This window comes from Lepisosteus platostomus, chromosome 28, assembly GCF_059453375.1.
Source record: "Lepisosteus platostomus isolate fLepPlt1 chromosome 28, fLepPlt1.hap1, whole genome shotgun sequence".
NCBI classification, from domain to species: domain Eukaryota; kingdom Metazoa; phylum Chordata; class Actinopteri; order Semionotiformes; family Lepisosteidae; genus Lepisosteus; species Lepisosteus platostomus.
Genome location: NC_142638.1, coordinates 7,656,896 through 7,667,458, shown reverse-complemented (window position 1 = coordinate 7,667,458; position 10,563 = coordinate 7,656,896). Strand labels below are relative to the sequence as shown.

General features: G+C 45.2%; 1 protein-coding gene across 1 annotated transcript; it reads right to left on the bottom strand.

Moving 5' to 3' along the window:
- Positions 1-324: 324 nt before the first annotated feature.
- Positions 325-10,259, bottom strand: LOC148638742 (peptide YY). Its single transcript, XM_088622858.1, has 4 exons — positions 10,100-10,259; positions 8,133-8,320; positions 2,253-2,333; positions 325-744 (listed from the first exon to the last, which is right to left on the bottom strand). Exons 2-4 carry the CDS (start codon positions 8,318-8,320, stop codon positions 720-722), a joined length of 294 nt encoding a protein of 97 aa, XP_088478984.1. The 5' UTR covers positions 10,100-10,259; the 3' UTR covers positions 325-719.
- Between the last annotated feature and the right edge of the window lie 304 nt (positions 10,260-10,563).

Here is a 10,563-nt window from a genome sequence, read left to right as displayed (position 1 = left end):
ACATTCCTGAATCCTAGCTTGTATGTGGAGCAATGGATATTCAACATCTCCCCCCCAACCCTGAAAGCCCACATAGATGGGGGGGTCTTGATGTCGGGACACCTCGTGTTATGAACCATTCCATAGGTGGGGTTCCAAGCAGTTCCTTTCCAAAATACCAAGGCGTCTGCTGTTCAAAAACTGGTAGTAAATTGGCACTGAATTTCCTTTTGCTTCTACCTGGGCATAACACTGTTTTGGTCAATAAGTGACAGATGATTCCAGCACCCCAGCAGAAGAAACAGCACCGTTCAGCTGCTGTGAAATAATCAAGCGCATGACGTCTTATCTGAATCATTCATTAAACTTTTAATTGCACATAAGCATTTATACAATACAAACAAAAAGAATATTCTCTTTAAAGATATAGCGCCAAATGGCTGAAGATTTTTTTTTTAATTTTCTATTGTTATTCATTAATAAATTATGTACAATTGTCTTTGTGTAGTAAGAAGCCAGGTGGGAGGGGGAGAGGGAGAGAGCCAGGAGGAAGGGAGGAAGAGGAGAGGGGAGGAAGAGAGAGGAACATGCGGAGACAGCTGGGCTGGAGTTTGGTGGCGTTCACTCGTCCGTCACAGGGCGGGCCTCTGTGGCGGGGCTGGGCTCCCTCAGCGTGGTGGACACAAGGAGAGGGGCACAGGAGGAGGAGGAGGAGGAGGAGGAGGAGGAAGAGGCAGGAATCACCACATGTAGGAGTCGTCGAGCCTGGAAGATAAAGGACAGGAAGTGAGTCCAGGCCCTTCCTGCCGTAACTGGCCTGAGTCGGGTCCTCATGAACTTCAAGTGTCCAGGGTCTCTCAGCTCTGAGTTACTCAACCAAACACCTCATTGACCAAATAGAGGACTCCCAGCTGGCAGCCCCACTGATGCTCAGCAGGTGTGAGCCTGGTCAGTACCTGGATGGGAGACCTCCTGGGGAAAACTAAGGCTGCTGCTGGAAGTGGTGTTAGTGGGGCCAGTAGAGGGCACTCACCCTGTGGTCTGTGTGGTCTTAAAGGCCCTGTATAGTGACGGGGAAACAATACTGTAAAAAGACACCTGCTTTTAGACAAGAGTAGTGTCATGGCCAAATCTCCCCCTGGCCTTTACCAATCATGGCCTCCTAATAACTGGCTTCATCACTCTGTTCTCCTCCCCACTGAGAGCTGGTGTGGGGGGAGTGTACTGGAGCATCATCCAGGTGGGGCTGCACACTGGTGCTGGTGGAGGCCTGTACAGGCCTTTGAGTGGAGTGTCCAGTGTACTATACAAGTGTAAGGAATTATTATAAATTATTATTATTATGATGTTCATGGAGTGACCAAACATTTCACCATTTCCTCACAACCACAGGAGGCTGATTTTACACAGCGAGGGTACTTCATACAGTACGCAGCTGAGAGGATGTCATCTCACTGCATTTGAAAATGATTCAGGAGAACAGACTCCTTTTCTAATGCTGTAAATCACAGCCATCGCAGATCAGTCCCAGGTGTTAAAAACGAATGAGTCCTCACACTGATGGCTATAACAGCGTCATATCTGCGGCCCTTTGAGGGATGAGTACAAAAACAGATTGGGAATTGAAAATCCTGATTCATGAGTGCCCAAAATATATAAAACACATCAAATAAAGAGCTGTCCAACACAGTGCTTTGGGCCTATGTGTAGCATGTGCATCCTATAGTGAAACTAAATGGAATGTACCATTTAAAGTGAAAGGAGTAATATGAATGTTTGATATCAGATTAATCATATTCCATCCTTGTTTTAATTTTGTTTCAACAGTCTGACAATAAAATATTTCATCATTTGATCTCACCAGAATCATACTGGAATGAAAGTGCACTGCCCCTCTTTCTGAGGCCTGAGTCACATTTATATATTTCTGTTCCCTGGGGCAGGAGGTGTGATTCAAAGATCTGAGGTTATCTTCAGGCAGAGAAGATCTAGTGTGGAAGTACAGGCTTCTGGCTATGTTTATGCTGGTTCTCTTTTCTTCCTTCGGATCGTGCAGCACGAAAGCAGCTGCACTGTGGCTTCTTAGTTTACAAATACAAGTGGCTGGAAAAATAATTGTTCGACAATTGCGAGTCTGCAGATTGCTGCCTGATCTACCCTAGCATCCTTTGCTTTTTGAATGTTATGGAGACGTATTGTCAAGATGCAGTGAATTGCTTCCCACAATATAGCCTACAGCTGGCTTGGCATAGAGACAGCGTGCTGTGCCTCACCTTGATCGCTGGTTGTGCTCTGAGTTGTCACCAAACAGCAGCTCTGACACCAGCGCCTCGGGGGTGGACCGCTTGCCGTATCTAGAGCATAGGAGGAAAGTTACAGGGTTTGCAATGAAAGAAAAAAAAATGACACATAGCTTTACACCAAGAGTTGTGGGTGTCTGGAACATGCAGCCCAGCCTCACGAATGAAGCAGACCATCTGGGATTCTTCAAGAAATGGTTACATGAGATTCCGAGATTATAACCTTCAAACCCCCGTCCGTATTCAGGCAGGAATGCATCAGGCCTGGGAATGATGTTTTGCAAAAGTGGGAAAGAAATGTGTAGTGAAAAATGAGGGAATAATGCTCTTAAAATCAGGCATGGAGGGGAATTGGAAGAAAATGAAATTAGGGAAGTCGATCTGGACCACTCCGTTTTGAGTAACAGTGGAGTCTTACACAGTAGAGAGTGCAGTTCTCGAGTTAATTAACAGAGCAGAATGTCAACACAACACGCTCTGATATTAGAATTCCATCAGAATGTCAAAAAACTCCTACATCTTGGTGAAATCAGACAGCAGCTCTGCACATAAGGTTTTGCTTCTCATGCACGTTGTCAAAACTGACAGGGATATTCCTTTTCACTGTCGCGTGCATTTAGAAATACTCTCTGCCTTGAGAAACAACACATCACTGGCCAGAAGCAAAACACTCTTCCCCACTATTCCTCAGAAGAAGTATCATGTCACTTCACCCCTATCTACCTAACCACATAAGGCTTTACCGTGGTATACTGTGGTACGAGTGAAGCACAGCATAGAGGGATAGTGGAAAAGCATGGACGGATGTGTTAATCCATCATACAAGCTTTGAGAAGTACTGGCAAGACAAACAAGCCGTGTGGCAGATACAGAAGGATTCACTGATGTTAGAACAGGTGCCGCTCAGCCAATGTGCATTTTGTACATATAATGAGTAACTGATTTTTAGATGGTTATGTACAGCAAAAATATCAGGAGGCGGGGAAAGGTATATGTTTCTTGTACCTTGCTCCACAAAAGCTGACTAACTCAGATCCACCGAAACACAATCTCAGTAGCGTGACACCCCCACACCCACCCTACCCATACACACGCAGACCCTGACTCACATCCAGCCGGTCTGACAGAAACAGCCCCCTAATGAACCTCTCTGCACAGACGGAGTGTCTAATGGCCGTCTTCCTGCCTCCACTCCCATTGCCAGTGCACAGCGCCCTGTCACTTCTCCAAAGAGGAGACTAAAACTGCCAGACAAGAGTAATTAGAAACCCAGCAATGGAGTCCCAGTGGGGAAAAAAAAGCCCTGGCCTGGATATAATGACATTAAACATCTCTGGGTATCTTTTTCCCCCTGTCCTGCTCCTAATGGAGCCTCACTGTGCTTTTATCTCCTCAGTGTGACAAACATTTCACTGCCAGGGCCTGCCTGAATGGCGTTTAATTCACTTGTTTCCAGTGAGGTACTGTGAGGCTGTTGGTGAATTGCTCTTTGATAAATGGCAGATAATAGCAAAGGCAAATGTTGGCTCAACGCCTCACATAACGAGGGATATTAAGAGAGATGGACAAGTGGGCTATGTAAACCTGTCGGACTTGCTCTTGTTGTGATTACAGATGGAAGCTGGCCAGCACGCAGGAGACGGTTTCTATTCAATTGAATTCAAGCTTTATTATTCTCTAGGGGAAATGTGTTTTACGGCACAGTTAAACACAACACAATGACAAATACACATCATCAAAAGGGAAGAGAATACAGTCGTGTTACAGGAGAGAAGAAACAAGAGACAAGGTAGTCACTTTGCGTTGTTTAAGAGTGTGATTGCAGTGGGGATGAAAGATTTCCTGAGTCTGTTGGTTTTACACCTGGGGGCACAGAGGCATCTCCCAGATGGGAGAAGTGTGAATTCACAATGGAGGGGGTGAGACACACACTCCCTGATGCTTCTGGCTTCCTTAGTCACCCTCTGTAAAGGATGTTTAAATTGATTTGATTATTCCTGATTATTTTGCCACTTATATTCTCTGATTTACCCAGCCTATTACAGTTACCTGTACTTATGTTGCCAAACCAATAAGCGAAGCAGGATGTTAAGACACTTTCAATGAATGATTTGTGGAAAAGTGTAAGGATTGTTTTATCTACCTTAAAGTAGCTGAGTTTTCTAGGATAGAAGAGTCTCTGTTGGCCTTCTTTATAGAGCGTGTCACAACATTTGTCCCATTTTAGGTTTTTGTCAATTACCAGTCTCGAGTACTTTGACAATTTCAACAGGCTGAAATTCTATTTCTAAGGGGGATCTCTGCGCCGGTTTGCCCCAGGCTGTTCACTCACTGCCCCAGCCCAGCCCACATGCCAGCAGAAACAACAGGCCAGCTCACGAAGTGTTTCAAAAGACGGCAGTGGTTCTGAGCAAGAAACCCCATTCTTTCTCCGGTATCGGAAATAGATAGCACTCAGCGTCAGAAAATGTAAAGGAAGATACACTCGAATGTCACTGGCCCGTCTGAAACCCCCATCCACTGTCACGCCAGGAGAATGATTCTGTGACTCATCTGTGGAGTTACTGGTCTCCATTACCGATCTCAATTCCCTCAAGTGCTGCTGTCGGCAGTGAAGTCTCCAATCGGGGCTGACCTGCTCCCGTCAAGCTGGGAAGTAATTTCAGACAACAGAGCTCTTTGTTGGGGCAATTAGTTTTAATGACTACTGAGCGAAATGTCACCTTCTCTGACTTGCCAACCTTGTTTTCCTTCCTGGGCTGTGAGGCAGACTTTTGATTGCCTGTTTAATAGGGCTTCATGAACTGAAACAGGCTCTCCCACTTGTAATAAAGCACCTTGGTAGTCTCAATGTCTATCAGCTGTAACCTATAAGATGAGTAGCTAGCTACAGTTTCAAAGTGGTTTTAAGTTTATGACAAGAAACATCAAAAAATGAATTCTGAAGCTGACATTTACAGTAAGTAAGTCATTCTGAGCCTTTCGGATAACACTCTTTAGCCATTTTCAATGGGTGTTTCTGATTCGGCATGCCTCCTCATTCCATTTTTTGTTTGTTTTCCAAAATTTGGAAGAGTCACATAGAAAGATCTTTCTCTGTTCCTACCCACCACGTTGGCACTGCCCAGTTCTTAATTTGACTGCATTTTCCAGGTAGGATCCAAGCACAATTGCTGCCATTTCTCATTTTTCCCCACAGCGAAGGACCCACAGGGCCTTAGTGCCTGAATCATTAGCACCCTGAGTATCACAGGGGCGTCTCAGGACCTTGGAAAAGCAGAGGAACCCAAGCTGGCTCAACTCCCTCCAGCCCCTGAGAGGCTCAGCCAGATGAGTGGCAGAGTTTGGAATTTTAGGCAAGGATTGTGATTAAGGAAACCCAGGTCTGGACAGGCATTGCCTGGATTAAAGACTTCAAACTCGGGTGCAAACCCGTACCGTGATTAAGAGCCAACCAGAAGCTCACCAACCTTCTTCCTGTGGCATCCCGTACACCGGATCTTTCATTTGCAAGCCCAGATGTTTTGTCTGTATGAACTCCTCAAGCTACACCCTACCAGTTATATGTCAGAGTACAACAATGGCCCACTGCCGTTTCATGCTCTTGTGCAGTATTATAAAATATCAATAGAATAGAATGTGCTGCACCAGCACCAGAGGAATCTAATCTGGAATGTAATCAGTGGGTCTAGCCATGGGTAGGTTCCTGTTGAAGCAAACACGTTTTTCCCATGTTCTGCTGTGCAGTAATCCCAGGCCACCCTTGTAACCTGAAGGAGGCACTTTAAAACCCATCCGTCTTTCATTTCAGGGTCGCAGGGGGTGCCAGAGCCCATCCTGGCAAGCAACAGGTGGAAAGAAGGGCACAAACTGGATGGGATGCCAACCCATTGCAGGGCACACTCAGACATAAACACACACAGTCACACCAGGGCCAGTTTCCCCAGAAGCCAATTTACCTACCAGTATTCAGACTGTGGGAGGAAACCCACACAAGCATACTGTAGGTAGAATACACAAGCTCCACGCAGATAGCACCCCAGGGACCCAGGGCTACAAGGCAGTAATGCTAACCACTGTGCCACTGGGTCACCCACACTTCCAAAATTACCAAACAAAACTGTGCATAAGAAGAACGTGTGTCTCTCCCTGCATCCATTCCTAAGCAAATAAGAAGTTCAATAAATTGCTTTCTGGTTCCAGTGAGTGCATTTGGTTATATCACATTATTGCTCTTCTGCAAGAAAGATTAAAAACAGAAAGGCCAATAAAAATGGGTCCTGAGGGAAAATACTGTACAGGAAATATTTAGGAAAATCCTAAATATTAAGAGCATCTAAGTTTTATGTCCTATCAGAAGCACCTCTAGTTTACATAGTATATTTTGGTGCATTTAATGGAGTAAATTACAGAGCTGGAAGCTTTCATTTAGAAGGGTAAGTTATTACCTTCCCTTAAAAAAAATCTCTAAAAGAGGAAATAAAATAAAATACACCTTTTTTTCTGTTTGCTGTGAGCGAACAGCTTGCTCCGCACAGAGCCACAGATTTCTCAAGGACGTTTACAAATCTATATATCGCAGGTGTCAGTAACTCGAGTCAACCCGTTTTCACAGCGATTTGCATCTCCTTTCATTTTCGTCCTGGTGCATCTTTCACAGGGCTGGGGACGCTGCTTTAAAAAGCAGCCCGGTTTTGGTCATCCGGCGCAAGACCGGGGAGATCCGAGCGCCGCAGCCCTCTTGAGCGCCGACAAGCAGCTGAACAGCAGGCAGGGGACTAATCCGTGTCCGCCACGGGAGTGAACCTCACCCGCGGTCATGTCACACTGCAAAGCCTTAAATCAGGAAAAGCACAGCTCATACAACCGCTCTCAAACGGTATGCAGTTTCGCGAATACCTTTCAGCCTGCATCAGTGCGAGTCATGTAAAGACAGAGCCAACACTGTTGCATTAACCTAATGTTTTCTGGAACAATCGGGTTACTAAACCCTCCGCATCACAGCTGTAAATATATATTACCAGACCCGGCGCCACTTCACTGAGCTGTCCCGCCCCCTCAGTTTTGGACAAAACTTTTTTTTAACACTTTCGCTTACTTAACTTGCGCCCCAAAGAACAGTTGTACTCAATGGTCAGAACTACAACTACACTAACCTGGAGTTCACAGTTACTACATCGGACTGTTTGATGTGCAGGAGGGCCATCCGTCCATAAACGGCACCTATTACACAGTTTTCTGCGTTACTGGGTGTCAAAATTACAACCATCTTGTTTGCTCAGGTGGACCGATTGCTTACAGTAGTTTATCGTTATCCTTACAATCGTTATATAGTTAGGACTGTAGTAATAGAAGTTTGTGCTTTCTGTTGGTTTTACAACTATTTTTTCTTCACGATTCAGAACCCCGTTACCGTCGATGTACAGTAGCTGCAAAAATGAACTCATGTGGTATGTTGTCGCTTTTAAACTCAATTCCACAATGGAGAGAAGCGGAGATCGTCCGACTTTCGCCTCTCAGGTTCATGGAAAAAAGAACTGTCAGGGTTACCTATCTGACTACTGTTCGGTACTTTTCCGGAAAGGCAGTCCGAAACTGAAGTACCAGGGGACTGTAGTTATGTGTCGTCCCATTCCGTTTCACAAAATCGTTTCCCAAAGTTACGTGGCAGTAAACGGGCATGTTAAGGCTAAGAAGGTTATAAAGAAAAATAAAGCAACAATCTGCAGTTCAGGTGTGAAAGCCACGACCTGGTGACGACAGGACAAGTCTCAGACGAGGTCCGCTACATGCGCACCGACGCCGAATAGCAACCTGGGACCAAGAAGCAGGCTACGAGGAAGGCGTACTCACCTCTGTCTTGTAATCAGGTTGATGTAGTGCCTGAGCGCGGAGTAGTATTTGGCCAGCTCCTCGGGCGGAGCGTCCTCCCCCGGGTTCTCGGGTTTGGGCGGGTAGGCGTCCACGAAGGCGCCGAGGCACACCAGCACGCAGAGGACCAGCGCGATCATAGCGCTCCAGGGCTTCAGGACGGCGACCATCTGCGGTTCAGAACCCAGATACAGCCCTGAGAGTCGGACCGAGCTCTCCCCGGCAGTAATCGCTACGGGCTCTGGAAAGCTCCGTGCCGCCGGTGCGAAAGCACCTTTCTACTGTGCAGAGAAATAGGCGCACCAAGCAGGTCGACGACGGGTTACCGCCGTCGTTTATTTCCAAGAGTTTTGATATTCATTTTCCGAGGACGATTGGACGCACGGCTCTAATCTGCTGTTTTTACAGCTCACACACAACTCATATAAGAAACTAAGAGATTAGCCTGTTCCAGCCGCAATCGGAAGATTGATCTCTTCAGTATTTTTTTTTACAACCAGCTGTAACTAATTGGTCTGGGGACTTTCTTTGCCTTTATTTTTTTGCAAAATGATCTGGGATCCCAAGACTTCACGGGCGCTGTCTAAGAAAACAATATATTACGGAACTCGGAAAAGCCGAGGTCAAAATTGTGTACGGCGCAACTCTTATTAGGACAAGTGAATTGAAAATGGACGAAATGCCTGCACACATGGTATTTCATACAACAAAATAAGCGTCTAAATATATTCATTTTTTCCTGTTTAAAAAAAAAACGTTGAAATTCATGGAAAACGTTATAGCGTTTTATTTTGTATTTAGCATAGGATCAACTTTTCCAACCGAATTCAGTGATTCGGGCGAGAGGAGTGATATCTTAAGCAATGTATGAACTGACCGCCGTATTTATTGCAGAGGTTTCGATTAATTTATTGTTTGTTGTCGAAAGGTATCGAATTTCCGAACGGGAAAATTTCACTAGGTAATTTTTCATGTTATATATTTGTCATCAGTAATTATCAACAGAACACAGTTAATACTCGCATTAATATTACTGGTAAGAAGCGAATACAGAATGCCTCAATTGATCTATAACAACGGTGATTTGAAGTGTAATCTATTTACCTATTTTCTGAATTAATTAGCAAAGATTAGATGAGAGTTGTTAGTGGACTAATCTTTAATATTGTTTTTTTTCTACAAGTTCAGCGCCTTTGAACACCTAAATCACGTACCCGTGTGTGTCCACGTGGGGGATATAACCCGAATCCAAAATAAAAAAAAACATGTTAAAAGAAGATTAAGAGGAAGATACGAGCTCGTTGTTGGAGAACGATAGGATTGATATATGGCACTGAGAGAAACGCAGGAGATTGAGTGCGACATCAGTGTTTGCATACTGCACTACTTGTCTGCTGACGATAATCGCGGTATAAGCAACGAAATACAGACCGAGAAGAGGCTGTTTCAACAGCACAGTTGACGACATACTTTGGAGAGCCCGAGAGCTGTCCTTGGTCCTGAAAGCCATCGAGCCCCGATTTATCACGCTGAAGACGAGAATCTTCACCGCAACAAGATTGTTTTCAAGCCGACATTCAACCAGTAGTCCTACCTATTAATTTCTAATGAATTTGACCGTTCTTACGAAGTTGGTGAAGTTTTCCTCCGTTTTGAAAACTACCCACCAGTTCACGGTAGACAAGGTTTTAAAGACACACGGAAGAAAATTTAACGAAGTGTGATCTTAATCCAATTACTGTCATTTTTATAATCTTTTTTGTATTTTCGCTAAATCAACTTGGACCACAGTTCGGAGAACAATCGGTCAGAACAGGCTTTCTTTCACCCTTGGGGCGTCGTTATAAGCTTATTTCAGCCAACAAAAAAAAAATGCATTGAAAAGTCAAAAACCTCAAACTAAATAACAGAGAGACCAAACCGCAGTACGAGTCGGCGGGCGTACTTACTGTGAGAAAAGGCTGGGCGCTACAGGTGGCTGGTAAGGATGTCTGTGCCGAAGTCGAAGCCTTCTCTTCGAATACGCGAAGCAGCTGAATTCGTCTTTGCACCTGTTTATTGTGCTTTCTGCCAGCGCCGATCTCCTGCTACTCTCCTGCAGACCGGGAGATTTATATACCTGCCGCTGTGTGCAAGACACACAAGGAGTGCAGAGGAGGGGGGGTCGGCCCCCTCCTCCAGGGAAATTATTAGAATAACTCATCGCCCGCTGGTTACCACATTACCACTGCGCACTATAGTAGGACCATAAACCAGAGACTCCCTCCGCAGAGCCATTGAAGACTCACACCGCCCCCCTCCTCCCCTCCCTCCCTCCCAAGAAAAGAAACAATCCCACATATATCATTTCCACAATATTGATGTCGTCTATTTTTAATGACTAAGTTGTTGTCGCGGTTGTTATTCTTTTTGG